At 43.7% G+C, this 16,778-nt stretch overlaps 1 protein-coding gene across 1 annotated transcript in view; it reads left to right on the top strand.

Annotated features, from left to right (window-relative positions):
• TIMD4 (T cell immunoglobulin and mucin domain containing 4) overlaps nucleotides 1–15,069 on the top strand; it is a 30,507-nt gene extending 15,438 nt beyond the window's left edge. Inside the window, exons 6-9 of the mRNA XM_006176441.3 lie at nucleotides 10,870–10,916; nucleotides 12,376–12,469; nucleotides 13,793–13,832; nucleotides 14,907–15,069. Coding sequence (XP_006176503.2) covers nucleotides 10,870–10,916; nucleotides 12,376–12,469; nucleotides 13,793–13,832; nucleotides 14,907–14,979 — 254 coding nt within the window. The 3' untranslated portion in view covers nucleotides 14,980–15,069. The remainder of the gene's footprint in view (nucleotides 1–10,869; nucleotides 10,917–12,375; nucleotides 12,470–13,792; nucleotides 13,833–14,906) is intronic.
• Nucleotides 15,070–16,778: the final 1,709 nt, after the last annotated feature.

Genomic DNA, 16,778 nt, shown 5'->3' with positions numbered 1-16,778 from the left:
GCAGACGCCCCCACCTCCATACAGGATCAGCTAAATGGGGAGAGGGTCTAGTGGAAGCAGAAAAGCTGGCTAAGGAGGCAGAGAGGGAGACAGCAAAAGTAGAAAGGGGTCCCGGAGCAAAGGTTATGGAGGGTGTCGTTAAATATTAGGAAATTCTAAAGGCCAGTCAAATAAGATGAGGCACTTAGAAAGGTGGTTGTGAACCATGGCTGGGGGGACCATTAAAGGAACAGTGTTAGTTCTGTGGTGGACACCTTGAAGTCCAAAGATGGGCAGCTATTAGAGAATAAATGTTAGGTATTCTTTCCAGGAGTTGGAGGGTGAATATTTAGAGAGGAGTCAAGGTAGAGAGAGAAGGTTTGTCCTGATATAGGCGAAGGGGAGGCAAACTCAGAAACGGAGCAATTTGGGTTTGGTCTAGAAATGGAGATAAGAGAAAAGGGTGAGGATAGAAATAAATGGAGGTAGAGAGCAGTCAGAGCTCATGCTGACCACCCAGGGATGTGGGGGAAGACTGGGGGACCAAGAACTCTGACATCAGCCAGTCTATCTGTGCCAGACCCGGCCGTGGGCTGGAACCACAGGGAGCTTAGTGAGAACACAGATTTCCTATCCCATTCAAGACTTGCAGAATGAGGACCTCTGGGGGTGGATCCAAGAAATGGTGTGTTTAACACTTTCGCAGGAGATTCTTCTGAAGCTAGTCCAGCCCAGTCCTGGCTCCAAGAGGGCACTTAGGAATTGCTGGTGTAGTACACTCGCCTGATTCTACATGGATGGAAGCTGAGGCACAGAGGCATGAAAAAAGTTCCAAGAGGAGAGGAAGTCGGTCCTAGGTAGGACTCTCCTCTGGCTCCCGGATCAGAGCTCTTTCCCCTACACCGCACTATTGAACTGAAGATGGAGTGAAGCCCCATCGGAACTCGATGCTCTCTGGTTCTCAAGTGCAAGGGCACAAAGAACTTGGAAGAGGAATTGCCTTTCTCAGTACAAGTTCAGCAGAAGGAACAGGACGAAGGCAGGGGAATGAAGTAAAGCTCATTTTCACTCTCAAATGCCATTGTTAGGAGGAAAGAAATTGGATGCAATTGATTTCAAAGTCAACATCTTTCGTGAGGCATTAGCCGATTTATTTTATCTCTCATGCCCAGTGCTGTTCACAGGCTGGAATCAGCTGGTAGCCCGGCAATCTAGGGATAAAGGAAAAGGACAAAAAGTGGATTCTCATGGTTTCTCTCACAATAGCATTATATTCTAACAACCATACCAAAAAAAATTTTTTTTATTAATAAAGTTGGAATTGAATCCATGTAATTCTAGCATCTAGCAAGCAGCTCACCTTCAGAAAGGTCAACCAAATAAGATGAGAGAAAGTCGCCAAGCTTTAAGAGAGGCATGGCCGTGGCAGGGTGAACAGAGAAAGCAAAGTCGGGTACCACTGAAGCTGAACACGGAGCTGGCCCTAAGACGGGTCCTCGTGAGTGTTCAACCAGGTAAGCTGGGTGACCACCACCCTGCAGACCCAAATGTCTCTCTGACACCAAGTCAGGTGGTGGAGAGAGACCCCTGGCTTCACAGGAGGCTCAGATCAGTGGATAAACCTCAGCGAGCTCTGTGATGAGGTGAAGTGTCTGTTCTCCCCGCTGGGAACGAATGAATAAAGGTACTGATGCCCTTTGGCAAGAACCTACCCGCACTTGTGGACCGCTGACCCCTGTGGTGCCCTGCAGTACCGCAGAAGGGAACACAAGTGGAATTTGCAATCAGATATCATTGTTCAGTCGTTTTACTAGCAACCATCACTAGCTGTGCAGCCTTGGGCAAGATATAGGACCTCTCTGAGCTTCAATTTACTCCCCTTCCAATAATTTGGCCCAAGTTTGCTTGCCCCATAGATTCATTTCAAAGTTCAAATGTGGTAATAGTGAGAAGGGTGTATCAGTGGGAGGGCGTGTGCCTAGCAAGCACAAGGTCCTCCTCCTGGGTTCAGTCCCCAGGACCTCCATATGCATGGCTGGGACATGCTGCTGCACCCCAGAAATTGACACATTGTAACTGACTATACTTCAATTTTCAAAATAAGGAAATAAATAAAAACCCCATTACCTCCCCCCAAAATAAAATAATTAATAAATTTTGAATGTGATAATAAATGTGGAAGGGCTTTGTGCATTTTCAGCTGCTTCCACTGCACTCATCATCATTAACAGAAATAACAAAGGTCAGGATCTCCTTCCGGAAACCGCTCCCGCCTAGGCAGCGGGTGGAGGGAGGCTAGCGCTGCAGTCTGACCGGACCGCTTCCCATTGTGCCGCGACATAGCGTGGTCGTTCCCCCTCCCGGCAGTGGTCTGTTCAGAGCAAATGTGTGTGAGCTCTTGCTACATTGACCAAAGGCCACAGAGCGCAGAGGATAAGAGCTTGGGCTCCGTGGGTGGATAATTCTGGCTCTGGGGTTTGCGCTCTCCCTTCCTCGCTCTGTCCCGTGAGCCAGTTTCCTGACATCCGCCACAGCAGCCCCCCTGTGAGGTGAGGACAGTAATGGTACCCACCGCAGAACAGTCTGCGATCAAACGTGCAAAGGAGCTTACTCTGTGCCTGACACATAGCAAGTGCTTGTTATACGGTATCCATTTATTACTACTGTTGTTAGAAATCCAGAGGGCTCTCAGTGGAATGTGCCCCCTCGCCACCTCCCTCAGTCGAGACTTACTGGTCGGCGGGTGTGGGCAGAGCAGTGCTAGGCACTGCCCTTCAGAGAGGAGTCCAGTGGGGAAGTCAGAGAGGGCTTGTCTGTGCTCCACCGAGACGGAGGTATGGGCACATGAGAGCAGTAGCCTGAGGGGTGAACTCCAAGCTCTCACGAAGATGAGGGGATTTTTGCTGCTGGCGCATCCTTGGAGGCAGTGGGAGGTTGAGGCCAAGTCTGGAACTGGGTGACTCTGAAATAATGGTGTTCTAGAATCTCTGATTCTCTTCTGTTACCTCGCCTGCGTGAAGTGTGAAGTCATCGCTGCGTTGCCTTCTCTTTATGCACCACTTTGGGTGCCTTCACAACTTGGTCTGTTTCCTTTCAAAATTAAAAAAAACGGACTCAATTTTGCCCTTGGAGCTAATTCACTCGACTCACGCATGTAACACTCTGTGGGTTGATTTATTCAGGTGCATAGTTCTCTTTTTGATCATTCCACATATTAAAAGACGTGCAGAGGTCTCCAAAATTTAAAGGAAGTATGTGCATTCAATAAATGCGTGTTTCTGTTTTCAAAAAGGGTTTTGAAATTCCAGATCTGCCTGAGTGCTGCCTGGTAAGGTCGGATAGTGTGTCTTCTAGGCACTTCCTTTTTTACTTATTACTGTGAAACCTTGTGTGAGTGAAGACATCTAGATTTTAGTTTTTCTCTTTATTAAAAAAAAAAAAGGGAGTCAGGATAATTTCGAATATCTCTCAAATCCAAAACACTCAGACTGATTGTTGGTGCCTTTCGTTGACTTTTGGATTTTTTTTAAGACCATACCACAAGTGATCCAGAAGGGGGCAGCATTAGCCAACTGCACCCAGTGAAAGAAACTTCTCTGAAGCCTTGAAGCTGTCACTTTTAAAATTGTAGGATTGTGTGAAGATTGTATCATTGAATTGACTTATTTCAGAACTTAATTTGTTTTAAAAGTAGATACAGATGAGTCTCTACTCATCTGAATGATGATTCAGAGATGAGTCAACATACGTAATATGAGTTTTAAAGTGTACCCACTGAGAAGATCGAGCTTTTATTTCCAGGTGGCATCTGGCGTGAAGCCCAATGGTTAGAGAGTTCATGTTTTCAGACAGGATTTGAATATGCTCTTTTTCTTTTCTCTCAGAGTGGTTACAATCAGGACTTTTGAGTCATTCAGAGTTGGGTTCAAATTTCCTTTTGCTGTCTGTGTTACCTTGGGTGAGCAATTGAAATTTTTTCCAGCCTCCGTTTTTACATCGGTAACATGGGGTTTCTAAGCCTTAAATGAAATAATTTACTTGAAGTGTTCATTATGCCAGAGCTGCAGTAGTGCGCGATAAACTGATTCCGAGAGGAAGTCCCTAGTAATTTTGAAGCACATTTCTGCTAATGGGATGGAAACAGGGGTGAGATTTGAAAGGGATTTGTAAAAGATTTTCTAACCCAAAATCCAGCGCCCTTCCAGAATTACACACAGCACATTTGGTTTTATCTGAATGAGAGAGTGGGGTCTAGTCGGCCACCTTAGGATGTCTCCCCACACCCCAGGGTCTGAAGGACGTTCTGAAGGTTTAAGGTTAAAATTGTACTCAGATATAACACATTTAAGTCCCTGACTCCATGGGCGGGCATTGTACCTGCGCCAGGAGACCGATTTACTGGTCGTCAGCAAACTTTCTGAGAAGGGCCGATAGTACATCTTCCAGGCCTCCCAAGGTGTGCTGTTCCTGTCACAGCGGCCCCACTGCCCCCACGGTACAAGAGCAGCTGGAGAGGACACAGGTACGAGGGGTACCTCGTGCTTCAGTGCAACTGTCCCAATGGACAGTGAAATAGGAATCGCCCGCAGTTTTCGTGTGTGATGAGTTGTTCTTCTTTTGATTTTTTTTTCCCCCAACCTTAAAAATATGAAAACCCTTCTGGGCTCTCAGGCTGTGCAAAAACAGGCCTCAGGCTGTATTTGGCCCTCAGGCTGTGATCTGTTAGCCCTTGATCTGCACCGTCCAGAAACAGGACACATTCCTTCAAAAGGGCAGATGGGAATATGTTTCGCTAGGTTTATTTTCCAGAGTGTGCACCGAACATCGGCCCTTACCTTACTCGACGAGAAGTCCTTAGAAGGTAAAGATGGTGTTTTTGTACCTTAGTGTTAACATTTACTTTTGTTAACTTGATTTTTCAGGTTCCAAAATAAGTCCATGCTCTTGTGACATAAAAAGTTAAGACACTATAAAGTCGAAGTTCTTTATATTCCAAACATTCCCCAGCCCTTGCCCCAAATGATCAAGGTGAAGAGATAATTACTGGGAACAGCTGGGGCTATATCCGCTCAGATCTGGTTTTTTTTCCCTTTAAAACAGAGTAACATCTCTTATTATTTTTTACAAAAATTTTCAAATTGTTTACAAAATCATTCTCTATTCCTTTTAAAACTGGCTTTAAAATTCATTCCACATTTCTGTTCAACAAGTCTTTGCTGCAAGGTTACTATCATGCATGGTTTAGATTGAACTGTATGAAACTGCTAATGTTGATGCCATTTTAAAAAAAAAAAACCTTTTTATTTTCAAATAATTTTAGTCTCACACAAACTTGCAAAAATAGTTGAGAGACATCTATACATTCCTCCAGCTTCCCTCAGTGGTAATATCTTACATTATTACAGTATATTATCAAAATCAAGATATTTGCATTGACACAATACAATTAAAGAGTCTACAAATTCTACTTGGACTTCACCAGTCCTCATTATTTTAAAAAATCAAATCATTTTTGACCTGTTAAGATAACTAATATTATATATCCTGTTACATCTTTAAATGTCAGTACTCCGATCTGAAGAGGTGACTTTTCTCATAGCACCACAAAAGCCCTTCTTTGGCTGTGGGTTAATGAGTTTTTGACAGCTATCTTCAAAGTTTCACTTAGAGCATCGCTGTGGCCTGGCTTCAGAGAAATGACACACACCCTAACAGCTGGCCCTTGACTGAGGCATCTTGCAGAGTTTCCAGTAATTAACACATGATACACAGAATATTTTACAGTTAAAATTGTCATATTTGAGAAAATTTAGAAATTATAGACAAGTACTAATAAGAATAAAATTTAATTGCCTACAGTATTTCCACTCAAAGTCAGATGTATTTAGCCTTTTAGTGTTTCTTCTTCGTTTTCTTTGGGGAACAAGAAATATGTGTGTGTGTGTGTGTGTATATATATATATATGTAAGTATTTACAGACTCTTTCCCTTTTTAAGGGGATAGCTTTATACCTTAAAAAATTACTATGGAATGATAATTTTCTCAGATGATTCAAATTCTTTCTAACAAGTTATCCAGCGATCGAAAGGTCAAAAAGGACATAGGAGCTCAGTTGGTGAAGTACTGGCATTTTCAGATGAATAAACTGTGGCTCAGAGAGAGGAAACATCTTGCGCAAGGTCACAGGAAGTCTGGGTGAGATACTTAGTGGTGGTAAAATGTGAGGGAGGCCGTGTGGCAGCCTGACAGTGCTCTGAGGTCAGGGGTTAAGTTTTATAGGAATTCCCTTTTGTCAGAGAACCCATGCATACCCAGAACTCAAGAGCCTAAAATTAAACCAGCAAGCCAATGTACTCCTTTGCAGTGAGAACTCTAGCTGCCAAGGGGTCCGCATTTTGGTATTTTTTTAATGTAAACAAAAATCTGGTATTCATCAGAAGCGTTGGTCAGTACATGGACCTGGGAAAAGCATGGTTAAGGTTAAGATTCTTTTATTGTTGTTGTTACACTTTAATTCATTTTAAGATAGATAATACACACACGTGGCAAAAGTGCAAAGCGTACAAAACATTTTTCACTAAAAAGTCAATCTTCCTTTCGTCCCTGGTGCCCGTCCCCAGAGCCGCCATTGTCTTGGAAGATCTTAGAGACCGGTGTCTCTGTGTTAGTTTTCTGTCGCTGCTGTGACAACTTAGCAGCATGGCAGTGGCTTGAAACAACACAGATTGATCTTATTCTGGAGGTCCGAAGTCCTAACGTCAAGGTGTTGGCAGGGCTGCGTGCCTTCTGAATTCTCTAGGGGAGAGTCTATTTCCTTGCCTTTTCCAGCTTCTACGGACCACTTGCTTTCCTTGGCCTTTGGCCCCTTCCTCCACCTTTCAGCCAGCAACGTAGCAGCCTCAGATCTCCGTTTTCCTCTGACCTCTTCTTCCACATCACATATCCTGACGTTGATCCCTTCTGGATAGCCCAGGATAATCCTCCCGATTTGAAATCCTCCCGATTTGAAATCACCATGTAAGGTAACGTATCACAAATTCCGAAGGTTGGGACATGGACACTTTTGGCTGTCATTATTCTGCCTCCCATGGTTTCCGCATGACTCATTCTTCCTCTCTTGACCAGATTAGTAATGTATTATTAGTAGTAAAACATTTCTTGATCATTTGTTCAAACACACCCCTGTATTAGTATGTCCATTATATTTCCCAAATAAATATTTCAAGGATGCAATTTAACTACATGTAAACGGAAGCTCTCATTTTCCCCATCCCTAATGGATTGACTTGCACAGTCAGCGTAAGCACTGAACCCTCTGCTCTGGACTATTTGTTTTCTAGATTCAGTGCAAATCGTTATAGTGAACATTCGTTCTTGCCTCAGTGGGACGTGCTATTTACCTGGTACAATTATGCTTGAACTTGAGTATAATAAGGTTGTTAAGAGCATAGGTGTTGACAGCAGTCAGACCGGTTCAAATCCCAGCTTCACCACCCATGACCTGTCTGCCCTAGGTCATTCCTCAGTTTTTTCACTGGCAGGATGGGGTAGCATCTGACCCATGGAGTTGTTCCTGAGGACTGAGTGTTCAATGGGATGTTAGTAATAAGATGATACTGGAGTGATGCTCTTTTGAGCTTAACGCCAGGCCTTTTAATTCCGTTTGTTCTTAGAGTAAACATAAGCTCAGAGCCCATTTCCTGACTCTTAGGCTGGTCACCCCCATTGAAGACCACTCACTTTCTTCGTATGTCGACTTCTTTTCATTCCTGTATCGGTTGCCCAGGGCCACGGTAACAAGTATCACAAACCAGGTGGCTTCAAAGGGCAGAAATTTAAAAAAGAAAAAAAGGGAGTGGGCGGAAATTTATTCTTTCACAGTTCTCAGGCTGGAAGTCTGAGATCCAGGTGTCGGCAGGGGCATGTTCTCTCTGAAGGCTCTAGAGGGAAACACTTCCTTGCCTTTTCCAGCTTCTGGTGCCGCAGGGATTCCTTAATTTATGGCAGCATCACTCCAGTCTCTGCCTCTGTCTTCTTGTAACCTTCTCTCTGTGTGTCTCTGTGACCTCTTCCCTTCCTGTGAAGTTACCAGCTATTGGATTTAGGGCCCCTCCAAAATCTTGTATGATTTAATCTCAAGATCCTTAACTAATTACATTGGCAGAGACCCTATTTCTAGATAAGGTCACAATCTGAGGTTCTGATTGAACATGATTTGGGGCTGGGGAGATCATTATTCAAATGCTCCGCCTCTCACAGAATTGCTTTTCGTGCAAGTTCTCAGCAGCCCTTGCCTTTGCCTGAACTTGCTCATGGCAGAGTTCGGGGCTTTGGAAATGTGAGGCCCAGGAGAACCCAGACGACATGACGACCAAGAGTCCTAACTTGTCTAACTCCCACCCTCTAGCCGTTAGCATCGCTGTTTTTCACCGGGAAGAAAAATCACCATCAGTGTGTGTTTCTTGTTGCTGTTTGGTGTACAACAGTGCAGCCTTGTGAGTACTTCCATTGGGCTTTTGGCATTTTGAGGAGGAGGAGAAAAAGTCCTGTTTGGTATCACTTAGCAGTGTTTGTGTTCACAAGATGTCTCTCCCCTTGGACGATTCTAATCTCCAATACAGATTAGCTACGACAAAACTGACCCAGGCTGGCTTTCCTCTTTGACGGTTTCCATTTCAGGCTTATCCATCACAAATGACTGTAATACAACAGGATTTTGACAGAACAGGGTTGGAACTGTGAATACTTGCCTGCAAATTTCCAGCTCCAGGAGATAATGGCAGGGAGGAAAACATCGGAAACTGTGTTGTAGGATATGAACACAAGCCGAGTCTCCCCCTTTGAGGTGTGTGCTCCCAGGCAGTCAGCAAATCCCTTCCCCTGTCGAACAAATAAGCTCTCTTGTACCAAATTATGAGCCTCCTGGAACCTATCACATTCCTCCTTTTGCCTTGAGTGCGAGGAAACATGGGGGCAAAAGTGACCCGTTTCAGTTATTTCTAGCCTGGATAGGTGTTACCTTTGGCTGGTCTATGTGTGGCTTTCTGTTCTGCTTCTATGGGACGTTTCACTGCACACATGACTTTGCATCCTTCCTGGACAGTCTCCGGGCCTGGCTCCGGGGTGCTGCACTTACCTTCTGCCCTCTGCCCATTTCTTCCTCCTTCTCCTCTGCCTGCCTGTTACGTGCTGGGGTTTCTCGGGGTTCCTGCTGCTCTCTCTCTCTCTGGACATGCAGCCCTTGGGTTTCTTACACATTTTGAGGATGCTGTTTGCTCCCTGGATACTGGGTCTCCTCAATCAGTACCTCCATCTCCAACCTTTTGGTGAGTTTGATTCTGTTTCAGATCCATCAGCCGCTTGTTATGCAAATACTGTTTGCCCATCTGACCCTCAGGTACCTTAAGCTCAGTGACTCTGAATTTGAGCTCATGTGCTTTCTCCCCCTGCCTCGCTGCTTCTGCTCTTCCCGGTCTTCAGGGACCATTGAGGCAATGGCGTGGTGTCTCAAGAAGGGAATTTTGAGTTATCTAAGCCTCCCATCTCTTTCTCGCCCCACATACCCTCTTGATCTCTCTCCTAGGCACTTCTGGAATCCGTCTCTTTCCCTTCATTCTTCTAGCTCTGAACTTCAGACCTGGAGTCAGATGCTAATCGCATCTTGGCTGTTCTCTTATCCTTCTAACTGGACCGTAGCCTGTTGAAAACGTCTCTGTGGTTACCCACTGCTTACGGAATTAAAGGGAGACTTACCAGCATGAAACAGAAGACCTTCCATGAGTCCGTCTCGGTCCCAACCCTGCCGCTCCCCACTTCTCATTTACACCCTCAGTGACCCTTGCCAGTTGGATGGGAACCATCCTCTTCCCTGTTTCCGTAGCTTTGTTGCTCTTCTACCTAAAATGCCTTCCCCATCTTGCTTTATTAACTCTTACACAATCTTAGCTCAGATGCGACTCGGTCAACAAACACTTACTGAGCACCAAGTATGTGCCAGGCAGTGTTGGAGTCCCATTGTTGAGCAGGCAGAGAGGACCGCTGTTCTCACGGAGCTTAATTTTGATAGCTGTCACTGGGCTAAGTGCCTCGCCCTCTGCCCAGCCACCCCAGCAGTCTGTCCATCCTTACCGTTGGCCTATTAGGCTGAAATAACTTTCCGGTCTCCCTTCTCTAATGTGCTGTAAATTTCATGAGGGTGGAGCCATGCTGTAATTCATTTCTGCATTCTTAGTGCCTAGACTGCACTGAGCACTCAGTGGAGTCTCAGGATGTTTCCTTCGTTGAACTCAACTATCAGTTATGAATAAAGATTTCGTGTCTCAGCTTAAATTTCCCGTCCTCCAGGATGCTTTCCTTGACACTCTGGAACATGTCAGCCACCCTTATGACATGCCCCTATGATATCATTTCTTCCCAGAATTTTTCACAGTTGTTTTCTTCAAGTATTCACATTATTTGTTTCAATTTGGTTTTCTGTACTAAGTTGTAAATTCCACTGACAGAGTCAGTGGTACAGCTAACGTATCGTATCCATGGCCTATAATAAATGCTTGATAAACATTTGTTACCTGGTAGACTGACAAGTTTTCTTGCTGGATAAACATCCTGAATGCATTGCTGGGGCTTACAGAAAATTTAGATCATTTGCCTGCTGCCTAATGCCTCACTCTACCCATCTATAAAATGGGGATGGTTCTATGGGATAGTATTAGATAGCAGATGAGCTTTAGATAAAACCATATCAAAACAAATGTGCATAATTAAATTATGTAAAGAAGGAAAGATGGGATTAAAAGATTAAATACATCCACTGAAATGTCAGTTTCAGGATGTGGCATTCTGTTCTCTCACAGGAAATATAAACACTTTATTCTCTTTCTCCTTCCTAGCATCTGAGACGATATATTTTGTGCAACATGGAGTTGAATCAGAACAGGTAAAATTTTCAGTGAAGTATGTTGAAGTACATGACTTAGATTTTTAAAACCCACAGTAGAGGTTTGCAGAAACGAACTAGGGAGAGCAGATAGATCTAAGGGCCAAACGCATTGCCACTGTTAGGAAAGAGTTAAGGCACTTATAGACTTGTACTCTTGGCAGAAATAATGCTGATATCCTTACTTCTACACATACAGATGCTTCAAAAAGAGAAAAATACGCAAAGACATTGAAATCATTATATGTCCCCTCTGTGTGGCCCAAGATTAGTGACATCCTGCAGAAGCAACACCTGTCACCAGGGTTCCTCTGTTTCCTGGGTGTCCCCGTCATTCATTTTTATTATTACAAAAGTGATTCAAACTGATTTATATAAAACCTTCAGGTGGTACAGACACCTAGAAAGGAAAAGTGAAGGTCCCATTCCTTTTTTCTTCTCCCCTCTTCTCTCTCCTCCACGAGAGGTTGTTCTCCTGCCCTTGCTGATGTGTGAGAAAGGACAGGGAGGGGATGGAGCCTGGCCAGCGGGAGCTGGTGTAGCCCCCAGGGAGCTAGATGCTGCCTGCAGAGCAGTGCTTCTCAAACTGTTTGTCGTCAGAGCCCCTTCACACTCATAAAAATTAAAAGCTGAGAAATTAAAAACAATATACATTCATTTAAAAACAAATATAAGGAACCCATGACACGTTACCATAAATAAAATTTTATGAAAAATAACTACATTTGCCTAAGTGAAAAAATATTACTGAGAAAAGTGGGATTCTTTTTACATTTTTTGCAAGTCTCCTTAATGCCTGGCTCAATAGGAGAGAGAGATTCTCGTATCGGCTTGCATATTACATCATCAGAACACTGACATCTTCACATCACCCGTCACGTAACTGTAACCTCTGGGAAACTCCACTGTACGTCTCATAAAAGAATGACAGTAAAAATGGCAAATTCTGTGTCAGGAAAATCATTTTGATCTCATGGGTCCCCTGGCTATACTTTGAGAACCACTGCTGCAGACGTTTTGAAATTGAGTTCCACTTCGTCTTTCATCTTATTGCCTCTAGAAGTCTGAGTCAGCCAGGAGAAGAGCTGCACAGGGCTAGGCAGAGCCGAGAGGATCTGGGAACTGGCCAGCAAGGAGATTCGACAGTGGAGAGCACAGCTCACAGCCCAGTGATTTTTTAAAATCTTCAGACCCCACAGCCCAGCTGCCTGATGTTTTAGACTTAGGAAAATTTGCGGGGGTCTGGATAAAATTGTTTCAGATTTTCCAAGATTTTTTTTTTTTTAACAAGGTCTAATTTGTAAGACTGGCTTTGTTTAGATCTTGAGATGTTTGGGGCAGAAGGTGGTGGGATGCAGTGAAGCTGCCAGCCCCTGGAAGGTGTGATAGTGACAGGAAATTCACATGAGGAGGCTGTTCAGAAATGAGTGGCCCACACGCTTTCCCTGTGTCTCATCAGATAAGTATGGCCAACAACTACGAGCTGCTCATGATCATCGCTCCCTCCCTGGGGCTGGTGTTCTTGCTACTGCTTCTGGCCTTTCGTCTCCGAGGTAAGGAGGGCAGGACCAGGTGGGATGAAACCTTCAGAGCTTTGGAAGCTCCAGTGGGATCTGGGAGTGGATTGATTTTGCTTCCTGCCCCTTTCTCCATTCCTTAGAGTCCCATTTCTGTCATCACTCCTGTCAAGGAGGTAACAGGTAAACTCATTCTGCCTAAGATGCTAAAGGCTTCGCGTTTCGTTCCCCTGATAGAGTTTAGATTTGGGGAAAGAAAATTTTAAAAAATAAGAACAACTTTATTTATTGGACACTTACTCTGTGCCGGTTCTCACCCTTGATTTGCCTCGCTCATTTCATCTTCCTAATGGCCTTAAGTCGAAAGCACTGTTTTTATCACTCTCCTGGGTGGCCCAGCCTCATCCTCTGGCTAGGATTGCCCCAGGAAGAGAGCCATGAATGATCCCAATCTTCTTACTTATTTCCTCAAAACAAGTTTTCTTAACCTAGGGTCCACAGACAGACCTCAGTGGACAACTGAATCACTTGAAATCATGTGCAAAAGTACATGGAATTTCAGGGAAAGGGTTTAGCTCAAGTGGTAGAGCGCATGCTTAGCATGCACAAGGTCCTGGGTTCAATCCCCAGTACCTCCTTGAAAAACAAATAAATAAGTAAACCTAACTACCCCCATCCCCCTCCAGAAAGTTACATGGAGGTTCATATCTGGTCCTTGAACTTGCATTCCGCCCTTCCCTCAAAAACAGTTTCATTCAAGAAGGAGTCATAAAGCAGTTTGTAGTTTTCATGCAACGTATAGGCACGTGGCACCTGCTCCTGTTGTAAAAAGGGGAAAAAAAATTGTTCTGTAGTCATTAGTGGAAACTGGGAGTCAGTGAGGAGCCATGACTAGTAGTAACCATCTCAGGCTGTTTGAGCACCAGCAGTGGAACCGGTGTGTCTCCACATCTGCCCCTAAGGAGCACTGCAGAAGGAAATTTAGAAGTTAGTGGAAGCCTGACCTTAGCCTTCATACACAAAGGCATGTTACAGTTTTGGAAATTCTGGGTAGTCTCCTAAGAAGGTGTTTTAAAGCCAAGTGAATGCCTTAATTCAAATGACATTCAAATGACTCCAGAATAAAGCAACTTAACACCATTGCCCACAATGTTGGCACAACCTTGTAAACAATGGGCACTAGCTGGAGCCTAAGAAGCAGTCTGATCTGGGGGAAGGAATGGCTTTCTCTGCCAAATCCAGGTCCTAAAAATTCCCACCTTTGGACCACCTGTGCACGTCGTAAGGTAGCCTTGGGCCTCCCCCAGCGTTTCACATAAGCACAGCCACTCTGCTTCTAACGTGGCCTTGTCTTTTCAGGGAAACTCATGGAAGCCAGTTGTTTCCAGAAACACACAAGGTAATTCATCTTGCATGACTGATTGTTGTAATGATTATACACGCTGTTACAAATGATTAGATACTAGTCAGTGGTTTAATGACTTTGCTTGTGTTCTGATTAAACACAGGGTTGGAGAGATGTGGCATCAGAGGTGAAAAAGATGTGAGGCTTCAGATCACATTAACCTCTGTCTTGGTCTAACCTTGTGTTATTTGTCCAAAATGCAAATACAGAGGCAGGGTGCATTAACAGAAGTATGGCATGCAAACGAAGGAAGGTGATATGTCACTCTGCGCATTATTTGTTCAACTCTGGGTGACTCATTTTAAAAGGACATTGTTAAATTGGAGTTCATTGAGAGGAGAGTTGGCAGTGTGGAAAATGAAAAAACACGTACAATGTCATTCCTGGGTTTAATCCCTCTGCCAAATTAGACCATGGGAGCAGTTCTTTGTTTGTTTTTAATAATATTGTCTTAGCTTTATTGAAAGAGAAATAAATTCTAATAAATTGTAGAAGCCATATCATTTTCATGTTTCCTGATTATATGTCTGGGTAATCTGTGACTGTAACATTTGGATATTTCTTTTTTGTTTTGTTTTTTGTTGTTGTTGTTGTGTTTAATAATTTGAAGAGTCTCTGGAAAGGGATTTCAGACACCTGTCCTGTTCTGTAGCTTTTTGCAAAAGAAATGAAAAGATTTGGTGTAACTGTGATGACTTTGCTTTCACTTAATAATTGCATCAGTACCACAATATCTATTAACAAATAAATATTCCCAAGAGGGTTAGCCAGGTAACTTTTCAAAGTCATCCTTGAAGATCCTCTTGGTAAATAAACCCGTTTAGATCATGGTTTTATGTTTTGCCAATACAGAAACTTTACATTCCCTTATTACAATAGATTGGCACATCTGTGGCCTCAGTTTTCCCATCTGTGAAATGAGAGGCTTGGACTGGATGAACTCTGAGCCCTTTTAACTCTAACAGCCTTTGGTCAGTTGGTTAGTTGCTTTGTAATTGAGCAGCACCCATTTATTTCTGGTTTTGGTGTTTCAGCCTCTCTTAATCAGCCTCTCTTCTCTCTTTACAGGCTAGAAAATGTTGGAGAAGGTAAAAATGTCCTCAATGGAAGAGAAGATGAAGATGGTCTTTTCACACTCTGATGTACCCACTTTTTCTTAGGATTGAGGATGGGGGTATATCATGTGATTTGTCAAAATAAGTCTTTGAAGGTTTCTTTTTTTAAAACCATCTATTGGTGTCATTGATCCTGTCTTGCTTCAGTTCGGCAGGTGAAAGGTTCTTTAGAGACCCCACATTCTCTGCCTCATCCTTTAATCTGCGCAACGTCACTGCTAAGTGATCTTCCACACTAGGCTTGAATGCCTTCCGTGATGGTGAACTCACTACCACACCCAAGGAAGTCCACTCAACCCCAGGGCACTTCTGAGACTTAGAAATGTTTAAAACACAGTCTGTCTTCAGATGGCATCTGCCTCCTGGTCCTAGTTGGACCCCTTGTGCTCACATAGAACACGTCTACACTCTCTTCTACCTGGCAGTGATGCTCCAGACACTGGAAGGGGAACCTCACATTTCTTCACATTGCCTTGCTTCTGGGACACGATTTCTGGTCCCTTCTCTCCTCTACTTGTCTTCGCCTTGTATGCATTTGTATCTCTCCTTTTATGGCCAGATGTAAGAATTCAGTGCCCCACTCCGGATGTGGTATCCATCCCTGGGTTATTGATTATCACCAGTGACATACTGATGATATATCATGTGTTACATATTGATTATCATCAGTAATGCAGGCAACAACATCGACTCACACTGTCATTTTGACTCACCTCCAAGTCACCTAGGTTATCTGTTTTCTGTTCACCTTGGAGTATCTTTAGAGGTCATATAGTCATGGCATTACCTTTTAATTCTTGCTTTGGGGAATTTAATTTTGGAAACAGCTAAGAGTTCATCACAGGAAAATGTGGTGAATGACATTCAAGCAGGGCCAGCACGTGGATGTGACAGTGAGGCAGTCACCCATCAGTTTCTCTAAATACAATTCATGCAATTGGCTCCTCAAAAAGAACAGGTTTATTTAAACACATTAAGAGCCAGTAGCATGTAAAACCATGGAAGAGAGGTTAAAGCCAGCAGTTGTCAGAATAGATGAGTGGAAAGAATTTGCATATGAGTGAGAGGCCTCTGGCTGGGCAGAAGGGTTGGCGTGTCAACCAGATCTGAAAGAAATTTGCCTGAAATACTTCTGGTACATTCAGGGCAATAGCAGCATTAAGGAAATCTGCCCACAGTCTTTCAAGGTGAGCATGTTTTTTATTTCTACTCTTTTGACATTACTTTTAGAAGAGGGAAAAAAACCAGATGAGTCTCATGACTTGACTGGATCCGCTATAGATTCCTTGAACTGTTAGTTCATACAGATCCAGCAGTTAATAATAATAATAATAATAATAATAATAATAATAATAATAATACCAAAAAATCCCCGTCACTTGAACACTTGGGAAACACCTGCCCAGGGCAGCATGCCTTCTGCCTCATGTCGACTGAAATAAATGCACAGCCTAAAAGTTGAGAGTTATGTTTTATTTGCGGGAGGACAACCCGCTGGGATGACAGCCTCTCAGATGGCTCTGAGGGACTGCTCTGAAGAGGTAGGGGAGGAGCCAGGATATATAGGAGTTTTACAACAAAGACCAGGTAGTTGGAACAATAAAAGATTACTTGTTATCTAAAGAAAACCAGGCATCTCAAGTTAAAGAATTTAGGGCTTTTCTATGTATGGGAGGAAGCAAACATTTGGGCTCATTGAATTCATTCCTTTGACAAGCACCTAGCTAGCTAGGGCCAGTGTCCTGCCCTTTCTTATTCTGAGTCCGCTCAGGGTGCACCACTGTGAGTGGCTGCAGAGGCCGGGCTGCAGGCTTGTCTTCACTGG

The sequence above is a fragment of the Camelus ferus genome, chromosome 3, assembly GCF_009834535.1.
Source record: "Camelus ferus isolate YT-003-E chromosome 3, BCGSAC_Cfer_1.0, whole genome shotgun sequence".
Classification (NCBI taxonomy): domain Eukaryota; kingdom Metazoa; phylum Chordata; class Mammalia; order Artiodactyla; family Camelidae; genus Camelus; species Camelus ferus.
The sequence above is the reverse complement of the archived record's forward strand: the minus strand, read 5'-3'. Positions and strand labels throughout refer to the sequence as shown.